The sequence below is a fragment of the Diadema setosum genome, chromosome 11 (assembly GCF_964275005.1).
Source record: "Diadema setosum chromosome 11, eeDiaSeto1, whole genome shotgun sequence".
NCBI lineage: Eukaryota > Metazoa > Echinodermata > Echinoidea > Diadematoida > Diadematidae > Diadema > Diadema setosum.
Window position 1 is genome coordinate 14577379 of NC_092695.1, and position 18715 is coordinate 14596093.

General features: G+C 40.6%; 1 protein-coding gene across 1 annotated transcript in view; it reads left to right on the forward strand.

The window, feature by feature from the left end:
- Window positions 1-354: 354 nt before the first annotated feature.
- Window positions 355-18715, forward strand: part of LOC140234708 (WD40 repeat-containing protein SMU1) — a 74098-nt gene continuing 55737 nt past the window's right edge. Inside the window, exon 1 of the mRNA XM_072314742.1 lies at window positions 355-486. Within this exon, the coding sequence (XP_072170843.1) occupies window positions 461-486 (26 nt within the window). The 5' untranslated portion in view covers window positions 355-460. The remainder of the gene's footprint in view (window positions 487-18715) is intronic.

The following is an 18715-nucleotide window of genomic DNA, read 5'->3' on the forward strand; positions in this document are numbered from 1 at the left end:
ACTTATAATTTTTGCCAAAATTAGCATTTTGACTAACAGATTTAAAATAATTAAAGCAATAAAACCTTTTATTGATATTTTAAAAATTATTTCTTTAATTTATTAAAGATGTTTTTTAATCAAATAAATATGATTATTCACAAATATGGTGAAAATTAATGGACATTACGACCAGTAAGTACAACCAACCCACTGACACGCGTACGCGTGCCGAGACTACTACCAGAGTGTTCTGCAATGTACCAACGCATGACCAAGTTAACAGTTAGCTTACACCGTACCGCACCATGTACCACTCAGTAGGATCAATGGCGTAGGATCGATGGCGGGTCTGGCTGCTGTTTACTAGTATAATAGGTCTATACTGAATTACGCCTGACTTGGTCTTTGGTTTCCCCGCCACCTTTAAGATCTACAACTGTTTTACTATCCATTAAGAGAAGGAAGCTTTGCACCAAGCATGTCTCTTGAAATCGAGTCTGCAGAGTGAGTTTTCATTGCACTTTCATAGTAAAATATTAAATTCAAAATTGTACCATGTGTGTACGGTAGGGCTAACCCCGGGGCGCTCCTTCATCAGTCCTATCGGCAGTATCGCTCCTTGTAGGCCCTACTTAGGGCTTACGCGATGGTAGGGCCAACCCCGGCCCGCCGGGGCGCTCCTTCACATTGGGGTTGGTCGCAGTAATATACGATTCACATAAGTTACCGTTAATCATCATCATCATCATCTCAGTTCGGGAAACCCACTCACAAGGGGGGCCCCTCCTTATAAGTAACCCGTCCCCCTTATAAGTAACCCCGTCCCCCTTATAAGTAACCCCCGGGGCACCCCTTATAAGGAGTCTCCGCGCTTTTTTGCAATGCAACGCGAAAATGAAAGGACTGCGGCAATTCGCTTGATTATGTCCATAAAGCTTCACAAGTTTCCTAGTTACTCACGAAATTTGAGCAAAATCGGTTTGAGGCATCATATCTAAAATCATGGATTTAAATGCGATGTCAAACGACCCATGCGAATGCTGAAATGCGAGCGATTACTGGCGTAAGTGTCGCCAGGCGCGGCGGCGCGGCAATGTTTGAGTGCAGACATGGCGACTGTCGCAGTCCTTTCATTTTCGCGTTGCATTGCAAAACAGCGTGGAGACTCCTTATAAGGGGTGCCCCGGGGGTTACTTATAAGGGGGACGGGGTTACTTATAAGGGGGACGGGTTACTTATAAGGAGGGGCCCCCCTTGTGAGTGGGTTTCCCGAACTGATCTGTTCGTCACCATCATCTCTTACCGTGGTTACTTGGTACGAGGAGAGGTAATTTAACTGCGACCAGCCCCAAAGCTCCCACAGTACAGTACGTCAGTAGACGCCTATACTGATAGTATTAGTATTAAAAATTTTATATAACGTTATGCACTTGTCAATTGTAGTCCCGGCCCATAATGGGTACCCGGTGATGGCCGGGACTTGCAACCAAATTGGGCGGGGATTTCAGCATTTTTTTCGCCCGGGTGGGTCGGGAATAGACCGGGCTTTGTAGGGGGAAATTCACTTAATTTGCTCCGGTGGGCCGGGGATATACCGGGGTGTTGCCGGGGGAAATTCAATTATTTTGCCCCGGTGGGTGGGGAATAAACCGGGGCTTGTTGGGGGAAATTCGCTCCAACCAAATGGCAAGCATTTGGGGCGGGAATTTTGGCGCGGGATTGAGCCAGATTTTGCTTGAGAGTTGATCATGACTTGTATGTACCATTTCCAGTACCGTAATGTGACCATAAATTATTTCGCTTGACTAGCAATTCCCCGCTATTATTGAGGACTCGGTAACGTTGCCCAAAAGTCATCACGTAAGGAAATAGAGCCTAGCGCAAAACATGCGCGATTTGCGCATTTCATGAATTTTTCTGACGTGGAACTTTCGATTCCATGCGGGCGGGCTCGGTCACACTGCCCAAAAGTTGCGTAATCGCATAAATACGTAACTAAGAAATTTGGTTTTGTGTGCTTTTCCGTCGAGAATTTGACCATTTTCGCTGATGTACGCAATGAAAAATCACCGATGAATTGCGCAAGAACTACGGAAAGATCACGCAAAAATATAGCACCACAATCATACGTGAGTTGTTGGTGATACATTAGTGATTCATCGATCAGTATTTCGTAAGTATTACGTATTTGCGTGTTCTGTTAGAGATACATAGGCCTAGGGCCTACTCTAATATTTTTTTTCAGTGATTTTCAGTGATACGTAGGTGTTGCAAGCGCGAAACATGCGTCATTATTTATGTCTGCTAATCGTCAGTGGAGAGTCGTTGGAGAACGCGATAGCGGCAACATTTTTACGAACAATCGCTGATATTCCACACATATTTCGTGCATTGTTCGCGTAAGAACCACGTAAACTACGCAAAAATTACGTAAAACAGCGCAATACTGCGTAAACTTTTACGCAAAGCAGAGTTTTGAGCTCCTCAAAACCTGGAATTGTGTTAAGCGCCGATCCGGCGTACATCGGCTGACAACTACAGAGGTTCCATGTTGTAGACAAACTCATGAAATGCGCAAATCGTGCATGTATCGCGTAAAATAAGGCTCGAATTTCTTACGTGATTCATGCGTTTACGTGACTTTTGGGCAGTGTGACAGGTCCTCAAAGGCCAGGTTTTTGAGCAGCTCAAATTAAAAACTTGGCTTCGCGTTGAAGTTTAGGCAGTATTGCGCTGTTTTATGTAATTTTGCGTAGTTTGCGTTGTTCTTACGCGAAAAACGCGCGAAATATGCATGGAATATCAGTGATCGTTCGAAAATGTTGCCGCTATCACGTTCATGTGCTATTCATACGCAATTCATTGTGATAAAGCGCAGATTATGCGTGATTTTCCGTGGACCTCTGTCGTCGCGCACAACCACGAATTCGCCCTATTTGGGGCCTTTGCGTGCCTATGCGCTGAAAGTGCGTGGTTTAGTGATTTTTTAGTGATATTTCCGTAGTTCTTGCGCAATTCATCGGTGATTTTCATCGCGTAAATCAGCGAAAATTCTCAACGGACAAGCACGCAAAACCAAATTTCTTGCGTGATTCACGCAAACTTACGCGACTTGTGGGCAGTGTGACCGGCCTTGAGGGTCGGGACTTGGCCAGGGATTTCTATGCAAATATGCCCGACTTGTCGGGGACTTGGCCGGGGATTTCTGCACAAATATTGCCCGGACTGTCGGGGAATTGGCCGGGTATTTCAACTTCAATTTTGCCCGGCCTGCCGGGGACTTACCGGGGGATTTCTGTGAAAATTTTGCCCGACCTGTCGGAGACTTGGCCGGGACTTGGCCGGGTAGTGTAACATTCCAAAATTGCAAGTGGGATGCAAGTCCCGGCCATCCCCGGGTACCCAGGGGCCGGGACTACAATTGACAAGTGCATTAGGCCCTAGGGCCTAACCATAGGCCTACACTGCAGTACCTCATATATAGATTTCTAAAAATTGAGAAATACGTATCCTCATAAACACAAAAGAACTAAAATCTCTGTACGTGCCGATGCACAGTGACCATGGTGACTAGACCATCTACTGTAAATGTACAGGGGTTGAATGCAAGTGCCAACTTGCCAGAATTCGGACACCAAAGGGTGCCACAAAGTCCCCGATACAACCTTGCGCCAACAAGGTATGGCCCTGTACGCACATTGTCATTGTTGGATCATCAAGGTGATAATTTTTTAGGATTTTGTGAAATTTTATGATACTTGTGTATTTAACAAAATCAACATTGAGATAAAAGTAGTTTGATATATTTAACACACATTGTTGTAGTAGTTTGATATATTAAACACACCAACCATGCCCCCCTTGGGGGGAGGGGGGTGCGCCCAGGGGGGCCCGGACCCACAAGAGTAAAGGGACTGTACAGTTTTGGTTGAGGTGAGAATTTAGCATTTAACATTTTGCGAGATATTCAGAAATTACTCTATGAGATGTCAAAGAGCATGCAATTCTAAGGGGAATCAAAAGTTTATGTGATGAAAATTGGTTTTGAAATGGCTGAGATATCCAAAAACAAGGTGAAACAAAGAGATCCTAATAAAAAAGCGTGGGCCTGTCACCTTTTATTATTATTACTTTTTTGGATATCTCAGCCATTTGAAAACCAACTTTTAATCAATAAACGTTGAATCCTTCTTAGAATTACATGCTCTTTCTTATTTCATAAAAGGTTTCTCATTATCTCACTTAGGAATGTTATAAACCTGAATCCTCACCTCAACCAGTACTGTACAGTCCCTTTAAGGAATCTTTAAAGATATTCTCTAGAACCAAAAGTCACGGGCAGATGTAATCGGCCCAAAGCTTGCAACGCCATTGCTCCAGCCGATTCAGTCGGCCCTATTTTGATTGACAGATTACTCCAAAGGCTTTGGTGCTACCACTCCATAAACTCATTTATGATTGGCTGGCAGTGTAATGAAACTAAATCTAGTGTAAAAAAAAGCTTCCCCACCTTCAACCAATCAGGAAAGCCTTCTCAAAGTTACTCAGAGAAGTTGTTGTGGCCCTGCCCATGTTTATTTGCATTCAGACCACAATGTGTTGTGTACCGTTTTGCCATGCCATAGGCTTCTTGTGTGGAGAACTTACATAAATCTGTATATTTGGGACTGTTATAAAGATCGCCATGTGCGATGAAAAGATCATACACACGATTCAGTTTCTGCCTATTTTATGTAAGTCAAAATAGTAAAATATGATGTGAAAACAATAAGGAAAGGGACTTGAACACATATTCAAATTCTGTGAAGGGGTATAATTGCAGGGTTTATTGCTACTTGGTCTGCTATGAGATGGTCTACATGTACTTCCTAGTTCGTCTAACACCACTACGGCTAAACTTATTTGGTGTACTGTCAATTTCATCTAATGCCTGTTTGCTCTAATCCTCACTTGGTCTGATGCTTAGTTTGGCCAATTATCGTTTCATCTAATAACCAGATGGTCTAATCGCAAATTATTGTGTTTCCTTGGGATTTTTCCCATTTGGTCTAATGAACTGTGAGTATTAGACGAAATGGGCATAGCCCATCTGGAAGTAGGCCATCTGGTAATGAGACCAAGTGGCAATTGGACTAAATGGTCATTAGACAAGCTGGTTGTTGATGAAACGGGATTAGACCGTGTGGGTTGAGACTAAAGGGCTATTGGACGAAGTGGGAGTGGACCAAGTGATCGATCAGCTACTGTATATGCCATATATTTCGCGAGTCTTAATTTTCGCGAATCGGGACTTCCCGACATTTTCATGAGTGGTTAAATTCGTGATCGCGGAGTCCCGTACTGAATGGAGAAATGTATGTGTACGTCACATTCATATCGGCATTAGAGTCAATATTTTCGCGTATATTTAATTTCGCGAATAGCAGCTGACTTGCGAAATTCACGAAATATTCGGCGTATACAGTAATTGCAGTACCATAATATCGGCCTCGTAAAGATCTGTAGAATGGATGAGTACTGCACATTTAGTGCAGCAGTTGTAACTGTTCATTCAGCATTATATGACACCTACATAGATCCTTGTCATTTGATTGGTTGTTTGCTATTACTCAGTCTTCCCATTACGTCATCATTCGTGCAATTGTGGCTCCATTTACAGTGCAATCTTGGATCCATACGAATTGCTCCATTGCACGCATGCGGAAAGCCTGGCATACATGTACACACTTGTACTACGCAAGTAAAATGCTTGCATTTGCAGTGTGTATGCGACAGCGCGCTAGCGTAAAGCACTCAGTGAGCACTCTCTTGATCTCAGATCCCACACATTCTCTCTTGTTTCTACATTCATAAAACATCAAATGACAAGGATCTACTTTAGGTGTTATATAAAACAAATAATAAAGTTTTTGTCCCCGCCGAACGAGTTCGAGCAGGGGACTATGAAACGGGCTCCGTACGTGTGTGTGTCCGTCCGTCCGTCCGTGTGTGTGTCCGTGTGTGATCAAAATCTTCAATTTGCTACTTCTCTGTCATTTATGAGCCAATTTTAATTCTGTTTGCTTTATATGATAGCACTACAAGGGAGCTTTGAAACTTCTACACAGAATTTCAGTCGTGACCTTTGACCTTGACCTTTGACCTATATTGTACATTTTGCTACAAAATGCTACTCCTTCGCCATTTCTAACCCGATTTCGATTCCGTTTGCTTTATATGATGGCACTAGGTGAGGGCTTCAAAACTTCTACACAGAATTTTGACCTTTGACTTCTTTGACCTTGATTTTTGACCTATATTGTACATTTTGCTACAAAATGCTACTCCTTCGCCATTTCTAACCCGATTTCGATTCCGTTTGCTTTATGTGATGGCACTAGGTGAGGGCTTCAAAACTTCTACACAGAATTTTGACCTTTGCCTTCTTTGACCTTTGACCTTGATTTTTGACCTATATTGTACATTTTGCTACAAAATGCTACTCCTTCGCCATTTCTAACCCGATTTCGATTCCGTTTGCTTTATGTGATGGCACTAGGTGAGGGCTTCAAAACTTCTACACAGAATTTTGACCTTTGCCTTCTTTGACCTTTGACCTTGATTTTTGACCTGTATTGTACATTGGCTACAAAATGCTACTCCTTTGCCATTTCTAACCCGATTTCGATTCCGTTTGCTTTATGTGATGGCACTAGGTGAGGGCTTCAAAACTTCTACACAGAATTTTGACCTTTGCCTTCTTTGACCTTTGACCTTGATTTTTGACCTGTATTGTACATTGGCTACAAAATGCTACTCCTTCGCCATTTCTAACCCGATTTCGATTCCGTTTGCTTTATGTGATGGCACTAGATGAGGGCTTCAAAACTTTACACAGAATTTTGACCTTTGACATCTTTGACCTTTGACCTTGATTTTTGACCTGTATTGCACATTTTGCTACAAAATGCTACTTCCGGCGGGGACGTATATTACGCACCGCGTAATTTCTACTTTTCCTTGTTCATTCTTGCAATGGACAGAATATATCAGTCGGTGAAAGATTAAGAGGGATTGTATAGTTTTGGTTGAGACCTAATTTCAGGTTTCTTACATTTTTTTGTGAGATAATGAGAAACCACTTATGAAATATGAAAGAGCATAATCATAATTCCATGAGGAATTCAACATTTACAGTGTATTTGATGAAAATTGGTTTTGAAATGGCTGAGATATCCAAAACAGAGTGATTCTAATAAAGTGTGGGACCCACATTTTAGTACGATTGCTTTGTTTTACTTTGTTTTTGGATACATTTCAATTTTCAGTCATTCCAAACCTGATTTTCATCAAATAAACTTTGAATTCCTTTTAAAATGGTATGTTCTGTACTATTATAGGTTTTTCCTTGGTATCTTGCAAAAAGTTAAAAGCTCAATTCTCATCTCCAACAATACTGTTTCAAGTTCAAGTTCCAAGTTTGTAAAACATTTATTTTCCATCTTTTTCATGTTGTACATCACCAATACTGTACCATCCTTTAAGTCCATTGCACTCATATAAACATTATACTTGTATACTAACAGTAGTGCAATGAGTCTCTAGTTAACCAGGGCCAGAGGGGCAGGTGTAAAGAGCAATAGGGTCACAATAGGAAGAAGAAGAAGAAGAAGTAGCATCCTGCCTGCTGCCTGAAGCTGCACAGTCTCGAAGTTTGCATATGTTTGACTGTTTTATCATTATTACGTGAGAAACTGTCACTATATGAAACTTCAGTTCAATGCAGGTTATCAAATAAAGAAAATGACTGCAGTGATAGTTCAATTCTGTTTCAATGAGGAGGGTGTAGAAAGTTGTCAACTACGTAGCATACATGTACTCGACTGGAATGGACACTATGAAGACTGAATATTTTCAATGACAATATTTAGGTGATCAGAGAGATCCTCTCGGATGACCTTCTGTATCTGTACTGATTTGTTTCTTCATTATTTTTCATTATTCTGTATTTCTCCTCAAATCTTGCGTAGACCATAACTCCAGAAGTCCTTCAACTATCAACCTCAAACTTATATCAACTATGTATCATGTCATAAAGACAACAAATCTAATGTATCAACATGATCAGTCATCCTTGACGTCAGTATGACGTCATCTGAAATCACTTTATCAATCATATCTCCATAATGGGACAGAATTTTTCACTGAAATTTGCATGACATATAGTTCAAATCAAAATCTATCCACTCTATCCACTTGATCATGACACGGTTAACGTACACGTGCGTTGAAATTTTAACATGCTCTAGCAAGCTCAAAATTATTTTTCACACTTTTCAGGTCATTTGGAGCATTTAATAAAAAAATTGATGGACACGTATGTGCGCCCACATATACGCATGCGCAGCTCGTACGCAGTGGGAAATTTCCCATTTTTATGCCTCTGCCATGAAGTGGTGCCGGAGGCGTTATGTTTTCGGGTTGTCCGTCCGTACGTCCGTCCGCATTCGTTTACGCAATAACTTGAGTAATATTGACTGAAATTTGACCAAACTTGGTCCAAGTATAAAGTATGGGCCAATTACTTGACTAGATTTTGGGTGAAATCAGTTAAAGGCCAAAGGTCAAAGGTCAAGGTCAAATCATGAGATTGTATCTGTTTACGTGATAACTCAAGACTGGATCAAGCAAATTTCACCAAACTTTGTCTGAGGATGGTGTATGATGGGACAATTACTTCATTAGTTTTTGAGTAAAATCGGACGGAGGTCAAAGGTCAAAACTCAAGGTCAAATCCTAAAATTTATCTGTTTATGTGATAACTCAAAACTGGATGAAGCAACCTTCACCAAACTTGGTCCAAGGATGACATATGATGGGACCATTAGTTGATGCCTGAAATTGGCAAGAGGTCAAAGGTCAAAAGGTCAAGGTCAAATGGTAAAAAATGTTATTTCCCCCACATCTGTGCAATGCCTAAAGGTATTTTCTTGAAACTTAGTGTAGACATGTACACTGTACTACTGCGTAAAGATTCTCTAGAGAGTTTCATGTCATAAGGTCAAAGGTCAAAGGTCAGGTGAAAATGATACAATTTCACTTTTCTCGCAAATGGTTCAATGTATCTTCATGGAACTTGGTACATACGCATGTACTGATTGGCAGGGATTATCTAGGGAATTTAGGAGTCATGGGTCAATAGTCAGGGGGTCAAAGGTCAAGGTCAACTCCTCAAAATTTCACTATCTCCCTCATATACCAGTATATGCAATGCCTGCAGGATTATTTTTAAAACTTAATATATACATGTATTACCTAATGGAGATTTTCTGGGAAATTTCCTGCCAGAAGGTCAAAGTCAAAGGTTATGGGTCAAAGGCCAGGCAAAAATGCAAAAGAAAAAAATTCTATTTTAGCTCACCTGAGCCAAAGGCTCAATTGAGCTATTGCGATCGCCCTTCGTCCGGCGTCCGGCGTCCGTTGTGCGTAAACTTTTTACATTTTCATCTTCTTCTTGAAAACCCCAAGACCGATTTTCATCGAACTTGGCAGGTAGCATCCCTAGGAGGTTAGGAACTCAATTTGTTAAAATGGGCACCATGCCCCACCCAGGGGGCCCCCAGGGGGCCCAAACCCCTCAAAATTAAGGAACCTGTAAAAATCTTCTTCTCTAGAACCAGAAGTGATAGAGCTAAGTTAATACTATGAGCTAGTACATTGATGACTGTAGTTTTAAGTTTGTTCATGGCAGAATCAGGGGTGCCCCCCTTGGGACCCAGGGGAGGGGGTGGGGAGGAGTCCTAATGGGGCCTAAATTGTACATTTTCATCTTCTTCTTGAGAACCCCATTACCCATTTTCACCAAACTTGGCAGGTAGCATCCCTAGGGGGTTAGGAACTCAATTTGTTAAAATGGGCACCATGTCCCACCCAGGGGGCCCCCAGTAGGGTCCCAAACCCCCCAAAATTAAGGAATCTGTAAAAATCTTCTTCTCTAGAACCAGAAGTGATAGAGCTAAGTTAATACTATGAATTAGTACATTGATGACTGCAGTTTTAAGTTTGTTCATGGCAGAATCAGGGGTGCCCCCCTTGGGACCCAGGGGAGGGGGAGGGGTCCTAATGGGGCGTAAATTGTACATTTTCATCTTCCTTTTGAGAACCCTATGACCCATTTTCACCAAACTTGGCAGGTAGCATCCCAGGGGGTTAGGATCTCAATTTGTTAAAATGGGCACCATGTCCCACCCAGGGGGCCCCCAGGGGGCCCAAACCCCCCAAAATTAAGGAATCTTTAAAAATCTTCTCTAGAATCAGAAGTTATGAGCTAAGATAATACTATGAGTGAGTACATTAATGACTGTAGTTTCAAGGTTGTTCATAGCAGATCCAGGGGTGCCCCTCTTGGGGGTGGGGGGGGGGGGGAGGGGGGTGAGAAGGTCCAAATGGGGTCTGAATTGTACATTTTCATCTTCTTCCTGAAAACCTCATGATTGATTTTCGTCAAATTTGGCAGGTAGCATCCCTAGGGGGTCAGGATCTCAATTTATCAAAATGGGCACCATGCCCCACCAGAGGGCCCCAGGGGGCCCCCATCCCCCCAAATTATATGGAATCTTTAAAAATTTGGGCCCTTATTGTACATTTTCATCTTCTACTTGAGAATGCCTGGTCAAATGTTGGTAGAGCTGTGAATAATTTAGATAGTGACTGCGTGAAAGGTGAACTTGCGATACTCAGGTGAGCACTAGACCCGCGGGTCTCTTGTATACTGTAATTACACTTTTTCTTCATACCTTGAAAATTACTCAATGCATGAACTTATGAAAGGGGCGGTCAAAAGTCAAGTAAAAGTCCTTAATTCCCCAAATACATGTACCTGCACTCTTAGACAATTATAGGTAACCTAGTTCAAGGAAAGTGAACATTCAAGACATTTCTGACAAACCTGTCATTTCAATATTTTGCCAGTTATGTGGAACTGTCATCACACATTGTGAAGACATTGTACTAATCTACTATACACCTATTGGGAGAATCATGCATTGTGGCGGAGGCATATCAGTCGCCACAGCGACATTTCTAGTTTTACATGGATCAGATGTCTAAGACATGAAGAATGATTCTACCAAGTTTCAAGTCAATTTGACTCGATATGACGTCATACATTGTAAGGGTCCTTCAAAGATGAAATTCCACGCATGCGTCAATGCCGACATACAGTGCAAATACAATGTCAAAATACCGCTAATTTTCAATCCATTTTAGCTCGTCAGGACGGACGGTGACCCCCCATTTTCTTTACATATCGTCGCTGGGGTGACAAGACCTTGTATCTGCAATTTTGGTGAAAATGACTTTTTTTAATTAATGGTCAAATAATGGGTTAAGTGATGTCCCAACTGTCTTACTCCAAAAATGAAGCCACCATGGCATGTCAAAGGAAAGGCTACAATTTGTATCCCATTCGCCATTTTTTTTTGGCTCTCCTGAACATTTGACATTTTGTAGATACGAGGTCTTGTCACCCCAGCGACGATATATATTTAAAGCTGGTCAAGTTGTAAATGTCACAACATGGGTGGTTGATGCTGGCGAAATGAAAAATGATATCAAATTCCTCTATGAAATTTAAAAAAAAAAATTTCAAAATGACGTCATCAAATTTCAAGTTCACTCGAGCATATTATCTCTCTTATCCTTGGCCCATTTTCTCTCAGATTTCATTATGTTGTAGCTTGTTGAATGCTCTTTCTGTACTATCAGACTTTAGATCGGATGATGTTATCACCTCGAAAAAAATCAATTGAGTGTAACCATGTCAATTTTCAACAGTTTACGTGTTATCTCTGTGGGATTGCAGTTTTTCTGGAAATGAAAATTGACATGACTGTCTTCATTTAGCACTTGCTCACTTATCCTTCAGTGAATTTCTCTCAGATTTCAATATGTTGTAGCTGAGACTTTGTCCTACCAGAAATGTGCCTTCCATTATCTTGTTGGATGTTGGGATCATGCATCGAAAACCTTGGTTGAAATTGAAGCTTAGCTTCGATGTAGGGAGATATTTCTTTCTTTTTGCGACTTCTTAATAGCTTGAGAAAAACAGGCCCTATCACCCCCATATTTTGCACATGTTTAGTCCATGTCATGTACATCGTTTCATAAAACAACAACTACTTCATCAGACACCATCTTGGGTAGGGAAATTAGGGTCAGAGGTCGAATAAATGTTTCATCCTTTATCTTGGTGAATATACGTCCTATCTTTCCCATATTTTGCTCACATCATAAAGACTATGTTGCAACAGTCATTTCACAAAATAACAACTTTTTGCTCAAATGCTTTCTTGGTTGTGCAAAGTGGGTCAAAGATCAAATATACTTCATTCTGCAGCTTTGTTATTGTATGGGGTATCACCCCCATATTTTGCATACATGGACCACGATACGTGGATCATTTTGTAAAATAACTCTTTGTTTAGACACCCTTTTGCCTATGCAAATGAGGTTCAAAGGTCAAATATTCTTTATTGTGTATCTTGGTTACCATATGCCTTACAGGGGCTAGATTTTGCACATATAGAGACTGTATTACAGTGAAACCCCGTTATAACGAGGTCCGTGGGACCGGCGATATTACCTCGTTATAACCGGTACCTCGTTATATCCGTACGTATCAAAAACAAAGAAAAACATAAGCACGACATCATATACCCATAAATGAAACCTAAGGACATCCTTTGCATTGTTATTACACAATTATGGATCATTATTATTGAGAGAATTAAAGGGAAATTATTTGTGAATTAGACGAAAAAGTAGGAGCTGAAATGAGTTAAATCTTAATTGTAATAATTCTTGTTTGTGAAGTTTTTCTAAACACCAGCGCAGATAGAATAACATACAGGCCTTGTTTTAACCGTAACTTGCGAGGTATTTTTCATTATAGTGCCCAGCGGGAATGCGATGATTTAATTAATCATTTCGGCTGTTATCTTGTACAACGTATGATCGTTGCGCCCGAAGGGATTAAAGATGCGTTCTTTATTTTCTTCCCAAAAATCTCTTTGCGTTTTGTACATCCGTTCTTGAAAAATATGCGACAGGATTGAATGTGGAAGGTTGTGATCCTTTTTACGCAAATCTTTACCTGGTAGACCTTTCTGAAAGAAAGAAAAATCTTCTTTGTGAAGTGCAGTGTTAAAATTGTAATAATGAACAAACCCAGATCTATTCAATAATAAATGCATTGGTTTCTTTTTCTGATTTAGGTTAACATGCATCATTCAACTTTTTTACGCTACTTTCACCTGGCGAGATCGCGATGATTTCAGGGTAACATATAGTCCATGAGCCAAGTCTGAAAAAGCCCTTATTTTTCGATTTGGTTGCACCCCCGGAGGGCCCAAGATTTCTTGTTTCCAAAAGATAGGTACAAGTCTGTAGTTCATGGAAATGACATTTTTTACCTTGAACTCTTGATCGTTACCATGGCAACGCAGTTGATATATCACAACCTTTGGTAGTGTGTGCAATTTCATTGTCAAATCAAGAAATTGGGTTAAATAGTTCAAAGTTTATTTTTTATGAACATATTCTTAGCATATAAGTAGTATTTTGTAAGAATGTAGGTTGAATAAATTTCTTGAAAAATGATTGGTTTAAATGAACATGAGTGTTGCATTATGGGTACTAATGCCGTTTGAATGTCATGTGACTCTTTTCATTGTAAGTCATATCAATGCATTGTCAAAATTTTAGTAAATGTTATTTTATATTGGCATTATTCAATAAAAATGGACAAAATTCGTTATAGCGGAGCATATTGATAAAGAATAGTGTCTAATGACTTCAATTTTCCCATATTGAGGCAGACTACCAATTTGTTACCATGGCAACTGAAGTCACGTAAAGAGCATGAAAACGTGATTCTGCCTTCACAAAGCTCTAGTAAGGGCAATAATGTCTGTAAAGTGTTTATACAGTCTTAAAACCAAAACTTCATTAAAAATTATTGACTGTCCCAATAAAGGACCAAAATGATTGACCTATGAACAATTAAATATTTTTGTCAAGTCAGTGTTCAGTGTCATTTCTAGGTCATTCTCAAGGTCATTCTCAAGGTCATGCTCAAGGTCATATGATACAGTGAAATCTTGCAGTTTTATAACATGGTTATGTAATAAACACTGCAAAGAAAAAAAAATATACGATATACTAAGCAATGCTAAAGGAGCACCATGACATCAAAAAATATGTTTTCAGATCATTAAAAAAGCGCCCTCTTTTGTCCAAATATGAAATAATACTTCTACATCTGAAGGAGACAAAGATGGCGGAAATATTTCTTTGATGGCATGATCCAGGTGTAAGTTGTTTTTGTCATAAGGGAGAAAGCTAACCAGCTGATACACCACGAACAGAGAGCATTGATTACAATAGGTAAGTGTTTACAAAGTTTGTGTTAATCTTTGATCTCAATATTTAGAACTAGAAAACCAAGGTCTTGAAAGATTAGTCCCATATATTAATTTTCATGTAAGTTATATGAACTTTCATTAAAGGTTAAGCGTAGTCTTTGTTAAATCTCAGTTTGTCCAAGCTATCAAAAAGGAAATCAGTTGTTCAGATTAGGAACATTGGCATTGTGACAAATAGATAACAATAGTCAGATTAAAATCATTATATCTGTATATCATCAAGATTAGGTAAAGAATACGGACCAATGCAAGAATTAGGTTCAAAACTTTTTTTTTTTTTTTTAAATTTAGACCAAAATGTTAACTCTAAAAAGACTGGGCAATTTTGGTAGCTCGAAAGACTGGGGGGGGGGGGGGGGGGGCCTAAAGGGCCCCCCCCCTAAGATCTCGGCCGTGGATCGCGCGATCACCGCGAAAATTTGCGCAATGGTAGTGTGCGATGTTCTCTACAAGATCATATGTTCAAATTTTCCAAAATACTCTCTTTTTTCTAATTTTGATTAAATATGCTAATTTATGCAAGAAATCAGACTCTTTGATCTAAATCAGTAAATAAAGCTCCAAAAGTGCTCATTTTTGGTCTATTTATTCTTTGTGCCATTCTTAGCAAATGCACTTTAAAAAAAAAAATCGGTATCAAAATTAATTAGTTTTTGTTGTTTTTTTTTAACAAAATTTGTGGCAGACACTTTTTGAAGCATAATACTCCTAAAACAAATTAATTTCAGCCATTGAGAGTAAAAATAAGCATATTTATATGAATCATGTGAAAAAAATCAATTTGCATTGACTTTGTACACAAAATCACATTTTTGAGCCATTTTCGGCCTCACATGCATGTACAAAATGTTATGTAACTTCAGAACCGTACCCTGGGCGTCACAAATTTGGTGTCAAAACGTGCGGGAAACTTGAAAGAAAAAAGTCATATAGAGCATCGCGGCGAAAGCATTGCGTGTTGCAGAGTAATCGCGCGAAATGTCGAAGGGGGGGGCCTTTTAGGCCCCCCCCCCAGTCTTTTTAGGGTTAAACAAGGACCAAGATCACGATCACGTTATGAGCTGATGAATAAATATGTTATCAATACTACGATCATTGGTCTTTGCTAGTGAACAAAACCTTTTACCCTATCCTAATATTAAGATTTAGAATATGATTAAGAACATCATAAGGCTCAGGCACATATTAAATTGATATCAGGAATAAGACTTAGTGACTTAGACTGAGTCTAAGATAAAATATCAGGACCAAGATAATGGAAATGCCATGATCAAATTAAACAAAACAAAAGAAAAACCCAGTCAATGTTGGTCAAAATAAACGCTGAACAAAGTTGGAAAATACCGGAATTAAGATGATAAAATTTGATATAAAGAAAAAACATTCTGATATTTAAGAACAAAGTCAGTATGATTTAAACCAAAAGGAAGACCAGATCTAGGTCAAGGGCGCAATGGACATAGTGATCACTACTTAGTCCAAGCTACTCCTAGATTCCATGGCACAAGGTTGGCAAAGGGCCCATTGTGCCACCTCCGTGTATTTTCTTTCTTTTTCAAGCGATTGCTCTAAAATTTGGCGCAGATGTAAAACAAGTCATGATCTAAATTTGGCTCCATAAGAAATTTTAATGGTATTATGGTGACCTTCAGATAGTCATTATCTGAAGGTTGCCACGTGCGGGCGCTATTTCATCAAACGTGCCACAAAGTAGTGAAAATGTAGACCATTTGATTTACATTTTTTTTAATTGTTTTAGCTCAAAAAATAAATAACTGTCAAACAAAAATATACAGGATGTCCATTTCCATCGAAAACCTTTATTTCCACAAGCTCTTCCTTTAAATCACTTTCATAAAATCTCAGGGAATATTTCATTTAAAGTATTTTTTTTTTATTTGCACTTTATGTCACGTTTTATATCACTAGTAGATTTTATTATAAACTTGTTTGTGTATGAACTCTTTTTTTCAGATATGGATGCCTTTTCACTTAATGTATCCCACCAGCCGGTCAAGCGGTCAGTTGCGAGTGAGAGTACTTCTCCATCTATTCATGATGGACCACTACCTGAAAAGCAAACAACTAGAGCTAGCATTGCTCCAAGAGATCTCAGGAAATGTATCTTTTGCCAAGCAATGACCTATGTCAAGTCACACTCAGGTAGTAGGGTGGCAGAGACTCTTATAACTTGCCAATCTCAGGAGGTTGCCGAAAACATCCAAAGATGATTTGATGCCTTAAATGGAATACATCAATACTGAAATAATCAAGGATATGAAGGTAATGCAGATGGCTGATCTTCTTAGGAAGTTCAAAGAGCTCCTCTTTGATGCTGGCACTGAATCTATCGATCAGAAAAACTTAAAAGAAGAATAGTGAGCCACTATGGAAATCAGTTGTCTTTTTGGAATCCGAAGAATCGTTCCGAGTCTGAGATGGTATTCCTTGAAGAGGTACCAAAGGGCTCAATTGCTGAGGCAGGTGTGCAGTCTGCATCTACTTCTGTGGAAGAAGAAGCATGGGGCAGCGACATCATCTCAAATGATGAAAGTGAGGAAAAAAGCTTGCAACATGTGGTAGTTATCGTACAACAGGCTCTACTTCAGGTGAATTCAGCGGTCTCCCAACCCATTAGGCCTGAAGATATAGATGAGAACAATGTTCACATTCCGAATTCTGCGTGTATAACCTGCTGGCCTGCATTATTCACGGAAAATGCAAGTTTCAAGTAGATCAGTGGGTTTCTGTACCAGCTACCATCCATCGTCAAGTCCTCTCTATCAGTCAAGATCTCATACATGCCATGAGTCGGGGACGAGTAAAAACTCCAAAGCATGTGGCACTTCCTTTCCTTGTTAGAACCCTAGGTGGATCTTCAGAAATGATAACTGTCTTGAACAGAATGGGTCATGGTTTGTCTCACACACAGGTAGAAGAGATGGAAACTTCGCTTGAAAAAAATGTCTCAAAGACTAATGTCTCAAAGACTAACCTTACTCCAGTTTGCCAAGCATCTGACAAAATGGTGTATTTGAGACATTTTGTTGGGATATAACAGTGACCTTCAAGAAGAGACGCTCTCTGGACGTGGAACTACACACTGCACTAGTGGCATAGTACTACAAACTAGACGTCAAGAAACAGGGTTGTCACAGTCTTCCACCAATGCTCGAAACACAAAATCTGACGGCGCCGTCAACAATTGCAGGCGTTCCATTAAGCCCGAGCCAAATGCAGTGATACCGTACCAATCAGTTCGAAGGAAAGGACCAGCTAGAGAAACTAGTAGTTGATCAAGATCTTCTGACAGCATCGTCTTCTGAAAATGCTGTAGCAAGGAACAATGATTTTGCTTGGTTCTTGACTAGGTTGGCGCTTGAGGAAGTGATGTTCCAAGAATGTGATGACAAACATCAGAATGTCCCCAGCTGGACTGCTTTTAACAGGCTTATTCAGGAGAGCTTACCAAGTCTGAGCACTATAAGCTATCGCCCGTCAATCGATGCAAGCCTGACGGTTATGTCTACTGTTTACACCTTGTTGAGTAGGGGGTGTGCGTGGCCGCATTGATGAAGAAGATTCATCCCCTATCACGTCGCAACCGGACAGTACCCCCACACCTGATTTCCCATGCCCATGACGTGAGGCCCCTTCCCACTTCCCACTTCCCTCCCCTTCCCGGCAACCGAGGAGAACTGTGCGAGACTTGGAGACTGGCTACTTGCATACTACCGGTCCAGCACTTTCAATGTGTGTGATCACCAGCCCCTACCGATGATGTCTGGTTCCCCTATGCGCCTACTCGTGGAAACGGGAGCCAAACCAGTGGCTCACCATACCCCCATACCCATCCCCATCCGTTGGCAGGATGACGTGAAGAAGGGCCTTGATCAGGACGTCCGACTCCGGTAAGCCCAGGCGTACGGTTGACTTTCAGGCACTCAATCGCCATGCTACCCGCGAGACCCACTATACACAATCCCCGTTCCACCAGGCCCATGTGGTTCCATCTAACATGCACAAAACTCTGTTAGATGCATGGAATGGATATCACAGCATTCCCCTTGATGTGCGGGACCACCATCTCACCGCCTTTATCACCCCGTGGGGTCGCTATTGGTACCTCGTGGCCCCTCAGGGGTACATCGCCTCGGGGACTGCTATAGCCGCCGGGTTGATGACATCGTGGCAGACTTCCCAGCGAAGACAAAGTGTGTGGACGACACACTCATTTGGTTGGATAGCATAGTATTCAGAATGCCTTCTTC